Here is a 23,967-nt window from a genome sequence, read left to right as displayed (position 1 = left end):
CTGAAAATTAACAATATTGTGAAAAAGAAAGTTACTATTCACCATATAGTGGAGATGCTGAGTCACAGATAGGCACAACAACAGGCTTTCATCAGAAATATATCACAAACACACATGCACACACACACACACACACACACACACACACACACACACACACACACACACACAAACACAAGCACACAGACACACACTCATGCAAACGCAATGCACACACACATGACTGCAGTCTCTGGCAAATGAAGCCACACTGTGAACTGCAGCACCAGTGCAGACAGGAGTGGGAACTGGGTGGGAGTAAAGAGGAGGTTGCGGCATGGAGGTGGAGGGATAGTAGGATGGTGTGGGTGGACAGTGAAGTGGAACTGGGTGCGGGTAAGGACGAGACTACGGCAGTGAGGGGGAGGGATAGTAAGGTGTGGTGGTGGACAGTGAAGTGCTGCTGTGGAGCATGCAGGGATGAGGCGGAGAGGGGGTAGGGCAGCTATATGCAGGCAGGATGTTAGATGGAGGACTGGAAAATGGTGGGGAGGGGGTAGTGGAAAAGTAGAGAAGTAAAAAGACTGGGTTCAATAGTGGAATGAGAGCTGTAAGGTGCTGGAATGGGAACAGGGAAGGGGCTGGATGGGTGAGGGCAATGACTAACAAAAGTTCAGGCCAGGGGGGTTATGGGAATATAGGATATATTGTAGGGAAAGTTCCCATCTGCACAATTCATAAAAGCTGATCTTGGTGGGAAGGATCCATATGGCACGGGCTGTGAAGATCATTGACATGAAGGGTGTCATGTTTGGCAGCATGCTCAGCAATAGGTGATCCACTTATTTCTTGGCCACAGTTTGTCGGTGGTCATTCATGCAGACAGACAGCCTGTTGGTTGTCATGCCCACATAAAATGCACCATAGTGGTTGCAGCTTAGTTTGTAAATCATGCGGCTGGTTTCGCAGGTAGCCCTGCCTTTAATGGGATAGGTGATGTTTGTGACCAGACTAGAGTAGATGGTGGTGGGAAGATGTATGGGATGGGACTTGTATCTAGGTCTATCACAGGGGTATGAGCCATGAGGTAAGGGGTTCGGAGCAGGTATTGTGTAGGAATGGACAAGTATATTGTGTAGGTTCGTTAAGAGGCAGAATACCACTGTGGGAGGGGTCAGAACGATAATGGGTAGGACATTTCTCATTTCAGTTGCTCCTGTCTAGGGTGGTCCTGTGTTATGAGGGGAATGCTCCTCTGTGGTAGTACGGTGGGACTTTGGGAAGTAGTGGGAGATTGGAAAGATAAGGCATGGGAGATTTGTTTTTGTACAAGGTTGGGAGGATAATTATGGTCTGTGATGGCTTCAGTGAGCCCCCCAGTATTTTTCAAGAGGGACCACTTATCACTGCAGATGCAATGACCATAGGTGGCTAGGCTGTATGGAACCATAGGGAGCTGACGAAGTGGAGGTATTGCTGGTGGTTAAAAGGTTTGATATGGATGGAGGTACTGATATAACCATCTTTGAGGTGGAGGTCAACATCTAGGGATGTGGCTTGTTGGGTTGAGTAGGACCAGGTGAAGCAGGGGAGAAGGTGTTGAGGTTCTGGAGGAATGCCGATAGGGTGTCCTCACCCTTGATCCAGATCACAAAGATGTCATCAATAAATCTGAATCAGGTGATGGGTTTAGAATTCTGGGTGTGAGATCTAAGATAGAAGGATTCTTCTAGATGGCCCATGAATAGGTTGGCATAGGATGGTGTCATGCTGGTTCCCATAGCCATAACCCAGATTTGTTTTTAGGTAATGCCTTCAAAGGAGAAGTAATTGTGGGTGAGGATACTGTCGGTCATGGTGACTAGGAAGGAGGTTATTGGTTTGGAATCCATCAGGCATTGGGAAAGGTAGAGTTCAACAGTGGTAAGGCCATGAGCATTAGAGATGTTAGTGTAAAGAGAAGTGATATCAATAGTGGCAAGCAGGGCATCATGTGGTAAAGAGACAGGTGGAGGAAATGGTTGGTATCTTTTATATGGGAGGTAGGTTCTGAGTAATAGGTTGAAGGTGTTGACTAATGAAAGAAGAGATTCTCTCAGTGGGGGAAGAGGAACCATTCACATTGGGGCAATCTTAGGTGGTTGGGTTTATGGACTTTAGGAAGCATGTAGAAGGTAGGAGTGCGGGGAGTGGTAGGGGTGAGCAGAGAGATGGATTCTGGGGAGAGGTTCTGGGATGGACCTAAGGATTTAAGGACTGACTGGAGATCCTGCTGGACTTATGGAATTGGGTCACTGTGGCAAGGTTTGTAGGTGGATTTGTTTGACAGCTGGCAGAGTCCTTCTGCCAGGTATCCTTGCGGTTCAAACAACAGTGCTGCAGCCTTTGTCTGCAGTAGGATTATAAGGTAGGGCTCAGTTTCTAGATGGTGGACTGGTTCTTTCTGCAGATTAAGGTCAGTTTGCATGCTGAGAAATTTGGGGAATGATGGTGAGTCAAGGTTCGAGGTTAAGAAATTCTGGAAAGTTAACAGGAGGTGGTTTGGGGTCAGTGGAGATGGGTCACATTTGGGTGGAGGAGTGAACTGAGTTAGGCAAGGTTCGACATTGGCCTTTGGTTGAGTCTGATTGGTAGGGGTCAGTGGCAAAAAAGTGTTTCCACTGTAGGGACCAGGAGAAGGAGAGAAGGTCTTGAACAAGTCATGTACAATTATATTTGTGAGTGGGGCAAAAGGTGAGGCCTTTGGAAAGGACTGATATTTTTGTGGAATTAAGGCTTCTGGAGGAAAGACTGTGTTTTGGGTCTGTTTAGGTTCTGGATTCTGTGTAGTAGTGGGAGGGAGTTTTGGAGGGTGAAATAAATGTAGTAGGTCTGCGAGAGGGGATGTGGGAGATGTTTGGAGGTTGTTGTAGTAGTGGTGGGCAGTGGTGCTCCAAGGCAGATGTAGGAAGTGAGTAGGGTGGAGAGCTTTTGAGGTGGTGTTGTGCATGTTGCACTCATTCCTGGAGGGCAAGAGTTTCAATGTGTTTCAGGAATTGGGATTGTGTAGTAGGAGAATTTTGTGGATGGAGAGAAGGTACTGCAAGGAGGTTTGGGCTTGGTTGATATGGTTTTGCAGGGCTATGTTGGTGATGGCTTAGGATTGGAGGAATCTAAATAGGTGGAGGTCATTGTGGAAGGAGGAGTGGCAGCCAGAGATGGGTAATTTGAAGGTAAGGGCATTTGGGGCCAAGCAACAATGCAGGGACACTATGTGGGACTGGGTTCTGGCTATGGATAAGGAAACTTTTCTGAATTAATGCAGATGGAAGGAGCAAGGATCCATGGTGGTGGAAAAAATGTGAAAAATTTCATAAATAATATAGAATTATGCCTGAAAAAAATTCACTAAAAAGGTACCCAAATACGTGTGAAAAATCACGAGAAGGATGAAATGGAGGCAAAAGAGGGGAAGAAGAAGAAATCTGTGGGAGTCAACAATAGTGAAAGGTAAAAACTCTCTAAAATTAGTAGGAAGGCACAATGAGATCAAATAAAAGATATAAATAATATATAAATATATTTTACTGTGTGTAGCAGGTCTGAGGGTGGATAAGTGTTAAGAAGGGGGACAGCAGATGTGACTGGATGAGGTGGAATAGTGGGGCAAACTGGGATAGAACAAAGAAAGAGTGGAGGGTGGGGAGGGGTTCGTAGAATGAGATACAAGATCGTGTGGTGCCAGAAACATGCGGGAAATAACACATGACATTACGAGAGAGTGGCACAGGGACAGTGATCAAGTTGAAGGTATAGGTTTAATGATATTGGTGGGGACATAAGATGTTGCACTAAAAATCAGTGTGGTCTTGCAGCCGTCTGTTGTGTGTGGCTAAGATGGTTGATTCAGTGAGGCTCGTAAGTAGAGCATGCGGTGCTGTTTGTAAGGCAACAAGATAAACACAGGAAAGAAGAGAAAGAATGATGGACATTTAGTATAGTGATGCATTAGAAAATAGTAACAAAGGAAAACATCACTGGGTTAGGATCAAAGAAAAGCCATCAAGCAAAAATCACACAATTTAAATTCTAGAATGTTATGTAATTGCTGCTGCAGGCATGTGTGTGTGTGTGTAAGTTGTGTGTGTGTGTGTGTGTGTGTGTGTGTGTGTGTGTGTGTGTGTGTGTGTGTGTGTGTGAGATCTATTTTTGATGAAGGCCTTCCTGGCCTAAAGCTTTATTTGTGACAGTCTTTTTGTTGAGCCAGTCTGAGACTCAGCATCCCCATTCTATGGTGAGTAGTAACTTTCCTTTTCATTTACTGTTATATTCCATCCTGGTCTTTCCATTGTTTGATTTGTTTGAAAATGCTGTTCTGACACTAGTCTGGATGTAAGGGATAACACATGGTCTAGGGGTAGTGTCTTTGATTAGTAATCAAAACCTCCTTTGTCCCAGGTTTGAGCCTGCCACTGCTTAAATTTTAAATAATAATCAGCACTGGTGGCTGAAGATTTTTGGCAAAGAAGTCACTCTCATTCTGCCAATGGCCTTGTCAAAGAGGGTGGAGGAGTGGACAGAGTTTCAGGGCACTATCTTTCCATAGGGATGTGAAACTGCCCCTAAAGGGAGAAGAATCAGCAATAATCAATGGCATGAGGATGTACAAGGCAATGGAAACCACTGCATTAATGACACATAATGTATATCCACAGGACATGTGGCCTGTAATTGAAAAAGTGTCATGATGATCTCTCCATTGGCAAAAGATTCCAGAATAGTCCCCATTCAGGTCCCTGGAAGGGGACTGCCAAGTTGGAGATGACCATGACAAAAAGATTGAATAATTAATGAAAGGATCCTGCTCTATGAGTCTGGATGTGGAATGTCAGAAGCTTAAATGTGTTAGGGATACTAGAAAATCTGTAAAGGGAAATGCAAAGGCTCAATCTAGATATAGTAGGGGTCAGTGAAATAAAATGAGAAGGAGACAAGGTTTCTGGTCAGATGAGTACAGGGTAATATCAACAGCAGCAGAAAATTGTATAACAGGAATAGGATTCATTATGAACAGAAAGGTAGGGCAGAGAGTGTGTTACTGCGAACAATTCAGTGACATGGTTGTTCTTATTGAATCGACAGCAAATCAACATCAACAATGATATATCAACATAGGCTTCACATTCAATAAAAAAAATTTCTGGGTTTGTGACACCATTGTCAATATATATATAAAACTACCAATGTTTCAGTCCCTGTTGCAAGTGACCTTCTTCAGGATGTTTTATATATATTGTCAATATGGTCAAAAACGCAGAAAAATTTTATTGAATCAATGACGATAGTTCAGGTATACTGGTCAACATTGCAAGCTGAAGATGAAGAGATAGAGAGAGTATTTGAGGATACTGAAAGGGTAATACAGTACATAAAGGGAGATGAAAATCTAATAGTTATGGGGGACTAGAATGCAGTTGTGGGGGCTGGACTAAAAGAAAAGGTTACAGGGGAATATGGGCCTGGGCAAGGAATGAGAGAAGAGAAAGACTAATTGAGTTATGTAATGAATATAAACTAGTAATAGCAAATATGATGTTCAAGAATCACAAGAGGAGGAGGTACACTTGGAAAGGCCACCTAATACAGGAAGATTTCAGTTAGATTACATCATTGTCAGACAAAGATCCCGAAATCAGATACAGGATTGTGCAAGGCATACCCAGGAGCAGATATAGACTCAGATCACAATATAGTAGTGATGAAGAGTAGGCTGAAGTTTAAGAGATTAGTCAGGAAGAATCAATACACAAAGAAGTAGGATACGGAAGCACTAAGGAATGCTTTGAGTTCTCTAAGGCTATAGATACAGCAATAAGGAATAGATAAGCAGGCAGTACAGTTGAAGAGGAATGGACATCTCTCAAAAAGGGCCATCACAGAACCTAGAAAGAAAAACATAGGTACAAAGAGGGCAACTGCAAAGAAACAATGGGTAATAGAAGAAATGCTTCAGCTAACGCATGAAAGGAGGAAGTATAGAAATGTCTTGGACAACTCAGGTATACAGAAATACAAGTCACTGAGGATTGAAATAAATAGGAAGTGCAGGGAAGTTAAGATGAAATGGCTGCAAGAAAAATGTGAAGAAATCAAAAAAGAAATGATTATCGGAAGGACAGACTCAGCATACAGGAAAGTCAAAACAATCTTTGATGACATTAAAAGCAAGGGTGATAACATTAAAAGTGCAATGGGAATTCCACTGTTAAATGCAGAGGAGAGAGTGAATAAGTGGAAAGAATACACTGAAAGCCTCTATGAGGGGGAAGATTTGTCTGATGTGTAGAAGAAGAAACAGGGGTCAATTAAGAAGATATAGGGGATCCAGTATTAGAATTTAAAAGAGCTTTGGGACTTAAGATCAAATAAGGCAGAAGGAATAGATAACATCCCATCACAATTTCTGAAATCATTGGAGGAAGTGGCAACAAAATGACTATTCACATTATGTGTAGAAAGTATGAGTCAAGACTGCAAGAGGTGACAAGTATGAGAATTATCACAGAATCAGCTTAACAGCTCATGCGTTCAGGTTGCTGAGAAGAAGAATATTCAGAAGAATGGAAAAGAAAATTGAGGATGTGCTAGATGACAATCAGTTTGGTTTCAGGAGAGGTAAAGGCATGAGAGAGACAATTCTGACATTGCTGCTGGTAATAGGAGTAATACTAAAGAAAGATCAAGACATGTTCATAGGATTTGTCAACTTAGAAAGTGTAAATGTAAAGTGGTGCAAGATGTTCAAAATTCTGAGAAAAATAGGGGTAAGCTATAGGGATAGATGGATAATATACAATATGTATAATAGCCAAGAGGGAATAATCAAAGTGGATGACCAAGAACAAAGTGCTCAGATTAAAAAGGGTGTAAGACAGGAACGTAGTCTTTCACTCTTACTGTTCAATCTGTACATCCAAAAAGCAATGGTGGAAATAAAAGAAAGGTTCAGAGCAGAATTAAAATTCTAGGTGAAAGGATATCAATGATATGATTCACTATGACATTGCTATCCTGAGTGAAAATGAAGAGGAATTACATGATCTGCTGAGTGGAATGAACAATCTAATGAGTACAGAATATGGAGTGATAGTAAAGTGAAGAACGACAAAAGTAATGAAAAGCAGCAGAAATGAGAACAGCAAGAAACTTAACATCGGGATTGTTGGTCATGAAGTATATGAAGTTAAGGAATTCTGCTACCTAGGTAGTACAATAACTAATGATGGATGGAGCAAGGAGGACAGCAAAAGCAGATTAGCAATGGCAAAAAGTGCATTCTTGGCCAAGAGAAGTCTATTGGTAACAAAGACAGGCCTTAATTTTAGGAAGAAATTTTTGAGAATGTACACCTGGAGTACAGCACTGTATTGTTGTCGTGAAACATGAACTGTGGGAAAACTGGAACAGAAGAGAATCGAAGCATTTGAGATGTGATACTACAGATGAATGTTGAAAATTAGGTGGACTGATAAAGTAAGGAATGAGGAGGTTCTTCACAGAATCAGAGAGGAAAGGGATATGTGGAAAGCAATGACAAGAAGAAGGGACAGGATGATAGGACATCTGTTATGACATGAGGGAATGACTTGCATAGTACTAGAAGGAGCTGTAGAGGGCAAAAACTGTAGAGGAAGACAGAGATTGGAATACATCCAGCAAATAATTGAGGATGTAGGGTGCAATTGCTACTCCGAGATGAAGAGTTTGAGAGGATGGCACAGTAGAGGAGTTTGTGGCTAACTGCATCAAACCAGTCAGAAGACTGATGACCAGAAAAAAAAAGTAATATGTTGTACCATGGAATGGAAGGCAGCATGTTTGTGTGTTACTGAACATTGTGAACATGAGGGTGTTTCAATGTCTGTTGTTGTGGGTTTTCTGTAAATTTTGAAACTGTGTGTATTTGTAGTGATATCTATGTTAAGGTCTAAGAAATTGATGGATTTTTCAGCAATGTCCATGATGAACTTTGTGTTTTTGTCTAGTGGGTTTAGATGTTCACCAGTATTGTGCAATTAAGGGAAACTGCTGTTGCTGAGACAGAAGTAACTCTATCCAAGATAATACTGCATTAATCTGTTGTAGGCTACCTTTTCCCTTTCATGGCTTAACTGTCTGAATGGACGTTCTCTATTGATTGAAGTGACTGTTTTATTAATTTTTTATAAATAACTAATTATATTCAAACCGTTCTTTGGAAATGAGGTGGTTCATTATTTCATCGAGCTTATTATGATAGTATATTATTATTATATTATGATAGTATCAACTTAATACAGAAGATAAGCATTGAAAGATTCTTTTTCAGAATGATGATGTGTAATAGCCATTACTACAGATTTATTTGCAATAATAAGACTAATAAATTATTGTTTGTGACAAATTTGTGATACTTCAAGAAATTACAACTGCATTGTACAAATTTTATTTGTTTGAAGAAATACAGGTTTCTGACTTCTTTCTCGTTATCTTTCAGGAAATGTGATCCAACCCAAGATGATCCACCAGAAAAGCAAAATGAGAGGATGCTGCAGGATGTATTTCCATATATGCCCAAACTCAGAGAACTTAGTCTTGCAAACTGTGATATTACTGTGTTTCCAGAAAATACCTTTCATAATTTAGAAAATCTGAGAAAACTGTCCATACACCAAAACGCATACAGCAAGTTTGAACAAGGGATATTTCAAAATTTGAAAAATCTTAAGTACTTGAATATGGGCTATATTGCATCAGAAGAGGATTTGGAAATAGATTTTAGAGGCCTTAATGAACTTGAAGTTCTTGATGCTAGTCATACTAGACTTCCAGTGACAGAATATACATTTTGTAACTTACCAAATTTAAAAGAATTACAACTTAAAGAATCAGAAGTACAAACCTATAACCCAACAGTTTCAAAATGTTTGACAAATCTGGAAGTTTTAGATCTGTCTGGTAACCAAATATTATGTGATCACTTTTATGAAATATTCAATGAAAGCTTGAACCTAACCAAATTAGGAATGTCTGACTGTGAGTATCATAATTTGAAGGAAGAATCAATTGCTGGGTTTGTAAGAAACCTGAAACAATTAAAATTTCTTTCTCTTGAAAGAAATAAGTTCACTTCCATACATGCATTGAAGTTTATACGAGACTTAAATAACTTGGAAACACTTAATCTAAATGGAAACAACTTAGTTTCATGGGATAATTATGTTTTACCCAGTACTGTAAAGTTGAAAAATGTATTTATTGCCTCAAATCAAATTACTGGCATCAGTAGAGGAATGATGAAGGGTTTTTTAACATTGAACACACTGGATGCATCAAACAATCCATATCTCTGTTACTGTAGCTTAAGTGATTTCAATAAGTTTGCTCAATTACTTGACAAACGAAAGGAAACCTGTGAGAAGTTTTGTGCAATGACTAATGGTATACAGCATCAAAAAAATTCTTCATGTCTTGAAAAATGTAGAAAGGAAAGCAAATATAACAAAGATTTACAACAAATGATTGATAATGTCAATGGCAGTTATAAAGCCGAAGAGATTACGCTGGAAATTAAAGGGTGGCGTGAAGGAACATATCAATGTTTAGACAATTCTGGCAGGACAAATATTCAGAATTTTCAGTTTGAAAACTGGCAATGTTTTCCTAACAGGATAGGTAACTCATCACCGGTAAGGATGAAAATTCTTCTAAAGCTCTTTCAAGTAAAATAATAAGAATGATACATCTTAATGGTCAAAAGTATTGACTTCTTGCCATTTATGTAACATTTCCTAAAAACTGTGTGTGTGTGTGTGTGTGTGTGTGTGTGTGTTTGTGGGCATGGATGAAGGGTGGGAGACTATCGACTTACTGCTCATAAATGTAATGTCAGATGGATCCAACGTAAATGTAATGTCAGATGGATCCAAGCACACACAAAGCAAGGTATGCCCAGTTTCACTTCTGCCACATTACCTGAAGATTGCAGAGGCCCCTTAAATGCTCTTGAATAGTTCCACTTATTTCTAGTGTATTTATTCATAAACATTTTTTGCTGATAATGAAAAACATTTCAGCTTAATTGTTGTCTGAGTAATCACAAAAAAACTTTAGCAACCAAACAAAGGTAATGAAACACAATGTGAGAAATTGAATATGGTAATAAATGATTATTTCTACAAATTCAAAACCATCATGCAAATCAAAGGGAAAAATAAATGTGATAGTTAAATGTGCCTGCAGACAACACATCCTGATCATAAGCTTTGCCTTTCACTTCAGCCTATATTAGATGGACATTTTTGGTTGCAAATTTAATTACAACAATCAGAATTAATTTAAGACTTCCTGAAGGATAAAAGCTGTGTGCGAGACCAGGACTCCAACTTAGGCCCTAGCATTTTGCGAGCAATGCTCTTACTAACAGAGGTACACAGGCACAGCCCACAATCCATTCTCACGCTTCACACTTCTGCAGTACCTCTTTCCACTTTCCAAATTTCACAGAAGCCTTCTAGTTGTAGGGTACACGGGGTGTTCAGTGATGCTTAAGAAAATAAATAAACTGAATTTTCAAGGACAATTTTAGTTTCTTTCTGGGGTCATATTGTGCTTAGTTCCTAACCAATTTTAATTAATTTTGTGACAAAATCCACAAAATTTGAAAATATATAGTAACAACAGTTGGGCTATACTCTTGCAATGTAGTTGCCTGCTGTGCTCCCACTGAAAGAATTTCCACTCTCGTTGACCCAACACCTACAAATAACTGCCTAAAATCTAGCCTCAGACATCAAATATACTGACCACCTCCTTCATCAAGTTTCCACCATCCTTACCCATTTACCTCCTGGATCCCTACACACTGCTGTTGATACCCCCCCTCTATACACCAACAATCCTCATGCCCATGGTCTTGCCATTATCAAACATATCCTCTCCTAACTACCTTCAGACTCCAAATGCACTGCCTTCTTCCTCATAAACCTTACAAACAATATCCTGACCCACAAATACTTTTCCTTTGAAGAGAAGGTACCAACGTACTCATGAGCTGTCTAGAGGACACCTTCCTAGCCTTCCAAAATCCCAACACCCTGTCTGGTTCAGGTTCGTTGATAATATCTGCATAATCTGGACTCAGCACCAAGACACCCTACCCATATTCCTTCACAGCCTCAACACATTCTCTCCCATTCTCTTCACTCGGTCCTCCCCTACCCAACACACCACTTTCCTGGACATTGACTTCCACCTCTCTGATGGCTCCATCCACACCTCTGTCCACCTTAAACCCACCACCAATTAAAAGCAGTTGCATTTTGCCAGTTGCCATTCTTTCCACAGTAAAACATCCCTGTCATGCAGCCTAACCAACTGTGGACAGCATATCTGCAGTGATTAGAAATTTTGCCCAGTATGATGAAGGTCACAAAAACTTTCACAGACAGGCAATCCCCACACTCCTAGTCCACCAACAGATTTTCTGTACCATATCCTCATTCACTCTCAATTCTCTCACAACCCCAAAAAACCAGCTACAAAGGAGCACCTCTTCATCCCCCAGTATCACCTTGGACTGGAATAACGGAACCATATCCTTTGCCAGGGCTCTGATTATCTCTCATCCAGCCCTGAGATGAAGGACATTCTATTCAAGATGCTTCTCAACCACCTGAAAGAGGCGTTCTGTCACTCATCCAACCTACACAACATTCTGGTCCATCTTTTTACCACTCCCACTCCCAACCCTTTGCCACAGGGACAATATCCCTGTGAGCAGACGAAGGTGGAAGACCTGCTCAATCCATCCACCCAGCACCCTCTTCTCCAGTCCCTTCACAGGCTTATCCTATACCCTCAAAAGCCAGATCCATTGTGAAAGCAGTTATTTTGTATACCATCTCTGCTGCCAACCTTTTTATATCTGTATGACTACCAACCAGCTGTCTACCAGGATGAATGGTCACTACCAAACTGCTGCAAAGAGTTGACCACATGGTTCCACAAATGCAGTGAGCTTAACATGCTCAATTTCAGCCTGCCTGTCTGGATTCTTCCCTCCCATTACCAGCTTCAATGAACCATGCAGGTGGGAGTTATCCTTAGAACTCTCCCTCCACTTCCATAATTGTCTGGCTTCAGTCTCAGGAAATCCACTGCCCTTGCAGCTTCATCCAAAAATTTAGCTTGTCATCCCCTCCTGATTCATGTCCCCACATTGGTTTCAATGTGTGATACTCCCCACCAGTGCATACAATTATGTATTACTACATCCCCAGTCCATATACCTACCTCCCTCCCTCTGCATTCTTAGCCAGTAAACGAGTTGCTCCCTCTAAACTGCTAGTTACACCCCCAGTCCCTATCCCTGCCTCCCTCTGCCTCTACCCATCCCACCCAACAGTAGCCCCACCTCGACCAGTCTACCTTCTGAAACAAAACCTTGGCACTGTTAGACCAGGCATAAGTGTATATATGCATGTGTATGTGTTTTCTGTGTGTATTTTACTCTAGATTGTCAAAGTATGACTCTGAATGCTGGAAAGTTTTGTTTCTTTTGTTTGCGTCTCTCAATAACTCTACACTTCTGCTTTTCAATGAGTGCTCTCCTCTAATACAAAAGTATTACAATTATGTATTTTAATGAAAATGTACAAAGATAACACATTTATATTCACATATGTTACAATCAAAACTTTTTCAGACTTCATTAAATGTTTTCATATTGTCTGTTCACTGTGGTCTACAGCTCAAGGACTGGTTTTATGCAGCTCTCATGCTAGTCTATCCTATGCAAGCCTCTTCATCTCTGCATAATTATTGCAACCTATACCAATATGAACCTGCTTACTGCAATAAAGGCTTATTCTCCCTCTAGATTTTGTAGCTCCCCACACATCCCTCTACTACCAAATAAATAATTCGTTGATGCTCAGAGTGTGTCCTTTTACAAATCCTTTCTTTTAGTTAAGTGGTGCCATACATTTATTTTTGTCACTATTTGATTCACAGCCTCATCATTAGTTACCCTATCTAACCACCATATCTTCAGCATTCTTCTGCAGCATCACATTTCAGAAGCTTCTACTCTCTTCTCTAGTGTTTCATTTCCTAATTTAATTCTCCTGGTACTGCATGATTTAATTAAATTGCATTCCGTGAGCCTTGCTTTATACTTGTTCATATTCAACTTATAAATTCTTTTTGAGACATTATTCCATTGCTGCCTCTGACAGAATTATGAAATCATCAGCAAATATTAAAATTTTTATTTTTTTCTCCCCACCCCTTCACCAACCTTGTCACCCAAAATTTTCAGTCCCCCTTCCAAATTTTGCCTTGGTTTCCTTTATGGTTGTTCAGTATACAGAATGGACACATTAAGGATAGACTACAACCCTGTTCCACTCCCTTCTCAACTACTGCTCTTTCCTATCATCTATATACCACATAATTTTCTATCACACAAATCTAGCTATGCAAAATACCCAATCGTCAGTCATTGTTTTGGGTTGTCAAAAATGAATCTCATTATATATTTTTGTAGTAATTCATGAACTTTGTTGTCTACCATCCCAATATTTCTTTTAGGTAATATATATTTCTGCATGAGTTTTACAGAACTTAATGGCTATAAAGTGTTCTCTTTCACAAATACAATTTTTCCTGCTGTTTTTTTTATTTTTATTTTTTTTAACTTTTTGTTTTCTCTTCAAATATATACTACTCTCTCATCTTTCTCAGAGTCATGGCTCGACAAAAATATGGAAACACATTGAGAAATGCATCCTTGAACATAAATGCAGATGCTAGCCACACCTGCAGGTGGTGCTGTTGTATTTTATCATGAAAGTCACCTGTACTATGCCATCAATATCTTGCAAGTGCCACTCATGGTCAGAACAGTGTTCTTTGTAGTTGTGAGTGCTTTACGTCACAGCTAAATGAATTTGAATGTGGCCACATCATTGGTCCTCATACAGTGGGTGCTTCCATAACCAAAGTGGCCAAAGTGGTTTTTGTTTCAAGAGGCCCCACATCAAAGATTAATATCACACACTGGGGAAGTGAAAAAACATCATTCACTAAGCCACAACATGGACACAAGTGTGTGTTGAGTGATGACAGCTGCTGAAGAGGATTGTTATGAAAACAGTTGCAAGTCACTGCAGAACTGAATGTTGCAGTTATGAACCATGTCAGCATCAAAGCAACACAAGGGAGCTGGAAATTACTGGTTGAACTGGAATTCCAAATCCACATATCAGTGATGCAAATTCTGTAACAAGAAAATGTGGAGCCAAAGCCATAAAATCTGGACTATGTGCCAATATAAGAATGGTATTCAGTTAGAAGATTCTCATTCCACACTGTTTCCCTTGATCTGGCATATGCCCTCCCTGGCCTACAATGCAGACTGCATGCTGCCATGGTGAAAAACGGTAGATGTTTGGTGACGATTTGGGCAGCCATATAATGGTATTCCATGTGCCCGATGGCTACTCAGCAGGATCAACTTCTTGCCAAGGATTATGTGATCGGTTCAATATTTGTTCCCCAGTGTTGATGTTGTTTTCCAAAATGCCGGGGCTGACTTCATCCAGGATTAGTTTTGTGAATATGATGATGAATTGTCAAATCTCCCCTGGCTACAAGTCACCAGATTTCAAGATTATTGAGCCTCTGTCATCTACTTTGGAAAGAAGGGTGCATGATTGCTATCCACCTCCATCATTGTTACCTCAACATGCCAAATTTTTCAGGAATAATGATACAAGATTCCCTTGAAAATCATAAAGAGCCTGTATTTATCAATTCTGAGATGATCGGGAACTTTTCTGAATGCCAATAGTTTTCCTACACCATATTGTGGATGTTAATATGTTGTGTGTTTGGTGTTTCCACATTTTTGGCCACCTCTTGTAGTATAGAGGTCTGCTGCCCACTGTATGCATTCCATCCAAAGATTTGCTTGGTAGTAAAATGTGTTACCATTGCACTAGTCATGTAGAAGATCAAAACATATTTGATTGATATCACTGACAGTTCTGCAATCACTGTATTTTCTGTCACATAATTTTTTCCATTTTGGTGGTTTAGTAGCTTGTTAGCCTGTAAACAACAGACCTTGTATATTCATTATAACTTGTTTTATGTTTTGGTGATGTGACATTAACATTTAGTTCTGGAGAGTACCATTTTGTATGAGGCTGACAGTGTCCTGTGATTATTAACAAACTGCTCAGATCCTCAAATTTTGGAGTAGATACTTACAATAGCTCATATTTTAATGAGAATTCTCTTATGAAAACCAAGTTTTAATTGGTTTCTCGTGGGGATGAGCACCCATTTTTGGATTAATTACAATACATTTATTCAGTAATGTGGCACAACAGATTTTCAAGACTCCATGAATAAATATTCATTGGCATCATGGTATAGTGGCATAAAGTAATAGTCATTGTAACCACCTGTGAAAGCTGTGAATGCAAATATCTTTGGAAATGGCCATCACAAAACTGATTTAGGATGCTACAACATTTTCATTCAATTATATATTATGTCCTATGTCTCTGCTTTTTCCTTATAAAAAAAGAAGTTCAGAACTGTAAGTTTATATGTATGTGGTTAGAGAGTTAGTGTTCTTCAGTAAAAATTTAACAGCTCTCACTGCTGTGTAGTCATGTAAAAACATATGACATTAACTGAACCCTACAGTCAAAGTTGATAATTATCTTCCAAAACTTGTTATGTTATATGAAACCTTCTTATGGAAGATAATGATTATATAAAAGATTATTCCTTGATTATTAGTTCATTCATTGTTTCAAAATGCTGCCAACATTTTAGTATTCATATTTCTGCAATGAGTTCATTACTTTTTTAAATTGATGATGTACTTGTTTTTGCTTACATGCATTTACAGTATTGTTATCATTGTAGTTGTGATCATTCTTGTTGCAGTCATTACTATGAAGACTGGCGTGCTATAGCTGTCTGAGCTTATCCACCTTGTGAAAGTCTTTTCAACTCTATGGTTAATGTACCCTACATATGTTTGAATTTACTTACTGTATTCAATCTTGGATATCCCACTGCAATTTTTACTCTCCTCTCTTTCCTCCATTACCAAATGAATTAACTATTTCTTGATGATTCAGGACGTGTCCAATAAACTTGTCTCTTCTTTCCATCAAGGTGTGTGTAAAATTATTTTTCTCCCCAATCCAATCTAGTACCTCTTAATTAATTACTTGACCATCTAATCTGCAAGTTTTTTTTTCTGTAGCCCCACATTTATAAAGCTTGTGTTCTCTTACAGTCTGTAATATTCATAATTTACAGTACATTTATGAACATTTAATAAATAGGGGTAAAAATCATATCAGATTTCCAATTATAGACTGCAAGCATCACAAACCATCTTGAAGTTCAAATCAACAAAATAGCAGCTGACTCTGATCAGCCCACAGCCTATAAATAATGAAAAAATAATACTAGTAAATATCTTATCTGCTGTAATATTTGTGACTTTTTGACAATTATATTCTAGGAAGAGCAAATAATGGCAACGTGGAAGATTGTTGTCATTGTACTGAGCTGTGTCATAGTACTGATGTTGGGAGTATGCTACTGGAAATGGAAATACATATATCAGTTTGGTCGAGCAGTACGCAGTGTCACATTGCTCCGTCTGCTGGATGATGAAAAAAATTGTCCCAATAATGGAGAAGTCGGTGCTGGATCAGCGTTCTCTTATGACGTATTTATATCATACAGTGATCCCAATAGACAATGGGTACTTGAAGAGCTGGTGCCAAATTTTGAGGAAAACTCAGATCTGAAAGTATGTTTGCATGAAAGAGATTTCCAGGTAAGCCATAATTTTTTTTCCTTAAGATATGTATATATGATAAGTTCTTAGTGTTAGGTATATAGGTCATAATGATGTTTTACAGTAATGCTAATACAACTTAACTTAATTCATATTTTCTATTGCTATGCAAATTTTTTAATGTGCAGATTTTATAATAAGATGCCACTCAGTTCTTTGGGAAACTTGTTGTTCTCTTACTGAGAGACTGAAACATGAACATTTTTCTTTTGAAGAGGAGATTCCCTTTTGTCCATTACTGAATTCAACTGAATAACCCAAAATCAGACTTGAATTATTTTGCACAAATTACAAATAAACAGCATTCATAATGCAAAAATGATCAATGAATATCTCACCTTATAATGGATCAGTGAAAGTAATCAATTCCTGAAATGCAATATTGACAGGTAAAAACTCTACTCACCAACTTCCAGCAGGAGAAAATATAAATCATTTGAAAATGCTTCTGGCAGAAAGAACGGCAGTGAAGTAAAAGGACTAGTAAGGTTTACAAAATGAGAAGAATTATGGAAAAGTGGCCTAGAATGCCATGTGATGCAGATTTACTGGATGATGGATGGGATGGCTCTTTCCTTCTCATCTACATCTACATCTACATCTACATTTATACTCCGCAAGCCACCCAACGGTGTGTGGCAGAGGGCACTTTACATGCCACTGTCATTGTCATTACCTCCCTTTCCTGTTCCAGTCGCGTATGGTTTGTGGGGAGAACGACTGCCGGAAAGCCTCCATGCGTGCTCAAATCTCTCTAATTTTACATTCGTGATCTCCTCAGGAGGTATAAGTAGGGAGAAGCAGTATACTCGATACCTCATCCAGAAACGCACCCTCTTGAAACCTGGACAGCCAGCTACACCGCGATGCAGAGCGCCTCTCTTGCAGAGTCTGCCACTTGAGTTTGCTAAACATCTCCGTAATGCTATCACACTTACCAAATAACCCTGTGATGAAACGCACCACTCTTCTTTGGATCTTCTCTATCTCCTCCATCAACCCAACCTGGTTCGGATCCCACACTGATGAGCAATACTCAAGTATAGGTCGAAGGAGTGTTTTGTAAGCCACCTCCTTTGCTGATGGACTACATTTTCTATGGACTCTCCCAATGAATCTCAACCTGGTACCCGCCTTACCAACAATTAATTTTATATGATCATTCCACTTCAAATCGTTCTGCATGCATACTCCCCGATATTTTACAGAAGTAACTGCTACCAGTGTTTGTTCCGCTATCATATAATCATACAATAAAGGATCCTTCTTTCTATGTATTTGCAATACATTACATTTGTCTATGTTAAGGGTCAGTTGCCACTTCCTGCACCAAGTGCCTATCTGCTGCAGATCTTTCTGCATTTCGCTGCAATTTTATAATGCTGCAACTTCTCTGTATACTACAGCATCATCCACAGAAAGCCGCATGGAACTTCTGACACTATCTACTAGGTCATTTATGTATATTGTGAAAAGCAATGGTCCCATAACACTCCCCTGCAGCACACCAGAGGTTACTTTAGCGTCTGTAGACATCTCTCCATTGAGAACAACATGCTGTGTTCTGTTTGCTAAAAACTCTTCAATCCAGCCACACAGCTGGTCTAATATTCCGTAGGCTCTTACTTTGTTTATCAGGCGACAGTGAGGAACTGTATCGGATGCCTTCCGGAAGTCAAGGAAAATGACATCTACCTGGAAGCCTGTTTCTAATATTTTCTGGGTCTCATGAACAAATAAAGTGAGTTGGGTCTCACACAATTGCTATTTCTGGAATCCATGTTGATTCCAACAGAGTAGATTCTGGGTTTCCAGAAATGACATGGTACCCGAGCAAAAAACATGTTCTAAAATTCTATAACAGATCGACGTCAGAGATATAGGTCTATAGTTTTGCACATCTGCTCGACAACCCTTCTTGAAGACTGGGATTACCTGTCCTCTTTTCCAATCATTTGGAACCTTCCGTTCCCCAAGAGACTTGCAGTACACAGCTGTTAGAAGGGGGCAATTTCTTTTGCATACTCTGTGTAGAATCAAATTGGTATCCTATCAGGTCCAGTGGACTTTCCTCTGTTAGTGATTTCAGTTACTTTTCTATTCCTTGGACACTTATTTTGATGTCAGCCATTTTTTCATTTGTGCGAGGATTTAGAGAATGAACTGCAGTGCGGTCTTCCTCTGTGAAACAGCTTTGGAAAAAGGTGTTTAATATTTCAGCTTTATGCGTGTCATCCTCTGTTTCAATGCCATCATCATCCCAGAGTGTCTGGATATGCTGTTTCGAGCAAGACCAGAACTTCCTAGGATTTTCTGTCAAGTCGGTACGTAGAATTTTACTTTCGAATTCACTGGACGCTTCACACGTAGCCCTCCTTATGCTAACTTTGACATCATTTAGCTTCTGTTTGTCTGAGAGGTTTTGGCTGTGTTTAAAATTGCAGTGAAGCTCTCTTTGCTTTCGCAGTAGTTTCCTAACTTTTTTTGTTGAACCACGGTGGGTTTTTCCCATCCCTCACAGTTTTACTCGCCACGTACCTGTCTAAAACGCATTTTACGATTGCCTTGAACTTTTTCCATACACACTCAACATTGTCAGTGCCAGAACAGAAATTTTTGTTTTGATCTGTTAGGTAGTCTGAAATCTGCCTTCTATTACTCTTGCTAAACAGATAAACCTTCCTCCCTTTTCTATATGCCTATTTACTTCCTTATTCAGGGATGCTGCAACGGCCTTATGATCACTGATTCCCTGTTCTGCACTTACAGAGTTGAAAAGTTCAGGTCTGTTTGTTATCAGTAGGTCCAAGATGCTATCTCCACGAGTCGGTTCTCTGTTTAATTGCTCAAGGTAATTTTCGGATAATGCACTCAGTATAATGTCATTCGATGCTCTGTCCCTACCACCCATCCTAAACATCTGACTGTCCCAGTCTATGTCTGGTAAATTGAAAGCTCCACCTAAGACTACAACATGCTTGAAATTTTATGTGAAATGTATTCCAGATTTTCTCTCAGTTGTTCTGCCACTAATGCTGCTGAGTCGAGACGTTGGTAAAAGGAGCCAATTATTAACCTAGCTCGGTTGTTGAGTGTAACCTCCACTCATAATAATTCACAGGAACTATCCACTTTTACTTCACTACAGGATAAACTACCACTAACAGTGACAAACATGCCACCACTGGTTGCATGCAATCTATCCTTTCTAAACACCGTCTGTGCCTTTGTAAAAATTTCACTAGAATTTATCTCTGGCTTCAGCCAGCTTTCTGTACATATAACGATTTCAGCTTCGGTGCTTTCTATCAGCGCTTGAAGTTCCGGTACTTTACCAATGCAGCTTTGACATTTTACAATTACAGTACAGATTTCTGCTTGGTCCCCACATGTCCTGACTTTGCCCTGCACTCTTTGAGGCTGTTGCCCTTTCTGTACTTGCCCAAGGCCATCTAACCTAGAAAACCGCCCAGTCCATGCCACACAACCCCTGCTACCCATCTCCTGTCTCATTTATTTGCATGTTCCATGGATTATAATTGTGACCTCTTGTTAGGATACGAAATGAGTGAAATTTACAAATATAGTACATCTTCTTTGCAGAAAATAGGCTGACCATTTACATACTTCTACACATTTAGAAAATCTTAAACACAGTAGAAAGAGCTTTCTTTCAATAAATGGGTAGGTGGTCAAAGATTTTAATAGCTGAATATTACAGTCCTTTTTGTGCCACACTAAGTTTGATAGATGAAAAATCTAAATATTTTCTCCTTATAGTATTATATTTATGAATATCATTGTTGTTTTCAAACTGTGGTTGACTGTTGACAACAAACTTCATCAGGGAGTAAGTGTACTGTGATGTTGTCAGAATACTAAACTGGTTAAAGATCTTTCATTAGGGGTTGTAGACTGGACTCTACATATTTTCCTTACTACAGACTTTTGTGCAATATCACTCTTTCCTCGAAGGTTACTCTAGTGAATGGGAATAAGAAAAATAAGTCAGTTTTTTACAGTTTCATCTCCAAAATCTGATACTATCCATGAAGCAAAGCTGCAGAATGTTTAAGAAAGTCTGTAACATGTAGCTTCGAGTTAAAACTCTTATCAATGTAAACACCAAATATGTTAGACTATTCTGTTTCATATTCAGATTTGCCCTCATGCATTATTTCAAACAGTGTGGTCAAGCTTTGTGCAGTTCTGTAATGCATGTATCGCCTTTTATTTAAGTTCAGTAATGATCTATATGCAGAGAATCAGATTTCAAAACTCCCTGTGAGATTAAAATTGTGTGCAGACTGAGACTCAAACTCGAGACATTTGCATTATGTGAGCAAGTTCTCTGCTGACTGAGTTACCCAAGCATGTTTCATGATCCATTCTCACAGCTTTACTTCCATCAGTCATACTTGGATAGCCCAGTTGGTAGAGCACATGCAAAGGTCCACAGTTCAAGTCTCAGTCTACACACAATTTTAATCTGCTAGTAAGTTTCATATCAGTACACACTCCACTGCAGAGTAAAAATTTCATTCTGGAATTAGATATCAATTTTCAAGAAAATGTTATTTACAATTTCAGTTGCTGAATTTGGGCTTAATTATAATATTTGAATTGTCAGCAAGGAGAACAGTTTTTGCCTTTCTATATGTGATGGAAGGTCACATATGCTGGTATAAAGGGTGTTCCAGGAGGAATGGTTAATATTGTTGTATGACACTTGTGGTCTAATAAGTCAGAAAACTGCCTTAAATTGGTCTAAAAAAACTACTTAAGCTACAACATATCAACATTGCATGAGATTTTCAGTATTCTTGACACCCTTAGTGATTATTCCCATTTCTAAGATGTTGTTTCATTGTGTACACTCCTTGAGTCTCTTACTGCATCCTTTTAGTAACACAGGATGAAAACCAGTTACCATCAAGTTCACTGATATCATCATATCTGAGCTTCTCCAGGACAATATGGTGAACTGCACAATCAAATGCTTTGACAAGTCACAGTAAACACCAGTTGGGTAATATTTTGTCATAGAATTTTGTATAATAATATTATGAGGAGTATAGCTGCTGCTAAACATATAGCTGGGATGCTGTGTTCAGGTAGGTACAGCAACAAGACTGTCAGAAAGTGAGCTTTCGCCCAAAAAGGCTTCATTGAAAACAGACAAAACACACACACACACACACACACACACACACACACACACACACACACACACACACAAATGCATGTTGTATGTTGTTTATTTTCAGTGAAGGCCTCGTTGGCCAAAAGCTCACTTTCTGACAATCTTTTGTTGTTCCTACCTGTGACTCAGCATCTCTGTTGTATGGTGAGTAGCTACTATCCTCTTCATAATACTGTTACATTCCATTCTGAATTTTCCATTGTTAACTTTTGTGTAATGTGATTTGTGAATTCAAAAATTAATGAAGGTTGAGGCCAGGAGGGTTATGGGAATATAGGATGTATTGCAGGGAAAGTTCCCACCTGTGCAATTCATAAAAGTCCAGGATTGGAGCAACTGGATTGTCTTTTTTTGTTTTGTTTTTTTGTACATACTTATTCTGCTACTTACATAGCACTCAGACAGACCTAATACATCAACTTCCTTCTGATGTTTTAGTATAAACAATTAAGAAGTTAATGAAGTTCATTTTTGACATTCTTATGCATAATAATAAGACTAACCATAAAAGTTTCTTTTGTGTGCAATGTGTCATTTATCTGGAACTTTTTTAAGGAAGTCTTTTTGAATGAGGTATTTAACCCAAAAAAAGTCTTACCTCCCACCCCATCAATTACAAGAATTTGCAGGAATTCTACAACTGGTGATCATTTGAACTCCTACCCCTGTATCATCAGCTATTAGTTCCGGTAATCTGTCTATACTCATCCTGATAAGTTATAGGCCATGTATTGTGTATCTCTTCCTTTTCATAGCAGCAACTGCTGCAGCACCACCAGAACTCAACTCAAAGGCAGCAGCGACTTGGTCTGTTGACTGTTGCTGGTTAACTCGCCTGACAGCTTTGTTAATCCAGGGTTGAATGTGCCACTGCAGAACTTCAGCAAAGCCCACACTTGTGTGTGATTTTGCTGCACTTAGCTTCTATAGTCATTCCTGATACCATATTCTCTATTGTTGACCAAACTGTTCCTGCCCCCCCCCCTCCCCCCCGCCCTTTCCCCATCTATTAATACCTAGTTGTCTGCACTCACATCCCAAGTCAGTGTTTCAATATCCCACGTCACCCCGCTTTACATCACTTTTGATCTGGTACCTCTTGACTTTAGTTTTTTCTTCAGATGTTAGCTGAAGTGGCAAATCAACATACAGGAGTGTCACAATTTTTAATCTCAAATTACAAGACAGTTACTAAGTGAAGCATTTTATAGAATGAATCATTTCGTAACTTGAGAAGGTACAAAAGCCACGCGGGATTAGCCAAGCGGTCTATGGCACTGCAGTCATGGACTGTGTGGCTGGTCCCGGCAGGGGTTCGAGTCCTCCCTCGGGCATGGGTGTGTGTGTTTGTCCTTAGGATAATTTAGGTTAAGTAGTGTGTAAGCTTAGGGACTGATGACCTTAGCAGTTAAGTCCCATAAGATTTCACACACATTTGAACATTTGAACAAGGTACAAAATAAATCTCCATAGCTCTCTTTCTTCTGTCCACTAATCAGCTATGGACGAGTCTCTGACCAGCAAACTGAAGCACTTTTGCCTTAATAAATGCATGTAATAGATACTTACAGACATAAAACAACAAGTGGATGACAAAATATTCAGAAATAAATTTATTCCCATTTTAGAAGCCACTGCCAGTTATTCACGAACATACATCACGTGACGAAATTTTCTTAGTATCTAGATTGGGGTATTGAAGATTTCCAGTTATACTTTATTAAGTACCTAGTAAAATCAACCTTCACACTCACTGATCCTTTCTTCATGGACTTACAACATAAATGTACCTTCCTAGAAGGGCATCAAATATTGGTATAGAGCAAAAATATATCAATTTATGGCCATTTAAGTATATAAATAGAGGCTA

The 23,967-nt window shown here is 39.2% G+C and overlaps 2 protein-coding genes across 4 annotated transcripts in view; one reads left to right on the top strand and one right to left on the bottom strand.

The window, feature by feature from the left end:
• LOC126100255 (dynein axonemal intermediate chain 7-like) overlaps window positions 1-23,967 on the bottom strand; it is an 844,976-nt gene that overhangs the window by 518,018 nt on the left and 302,991 nt on the right. The gene's annotated exons all lie outside the window — the stretch shown is intronic.
• LOC126100253 (toll-like receptor 13) overlaps window positions 1-23,967 on the top strand; it is a 229,344-nt gene that overhangs the window by 178,900 nt on the left and 26,477 nt on the right. For all 3 annotated transcript variants that reach the window (XM_049910839.1, XM_049910837.1, XM_049910838.1), the window contains 2 exons: window positions 8,495-9,686; window positions 16,553-16,873. In XM_049910839.1, coding sequence (XP_049766796.1) covers window positions 8,495-9,686; window positions 16,553-16,873 — 1,513 coding nt within the window. The remainder of the gene's footprint in view (window positions 1-8,494; window positions 9,687-16,552; window positions 16,874-23,967) is intronic.

Source organism: Schistocerca cancellata, chromosome 9 (assembly GCF_023864275.1).
Source record: "Schistocerca cancellata isolate TAMUIC-IGC-003103 chromosome 9, iqSchCanc2.1, whole genome shotgun sequence".
Classification (NCBI taxonomy): domain Eukaryota; kingdom Metazoa; phylum Arthropoda; class Insecta; order Orthoptera; family Acrididae; genus Schistocerca; species Schistocerca cancellata.
Note: the sequence above shows the minus strand (reverse complement) of the source record. Positions and strands in the feature narration are given on the sequence as shown.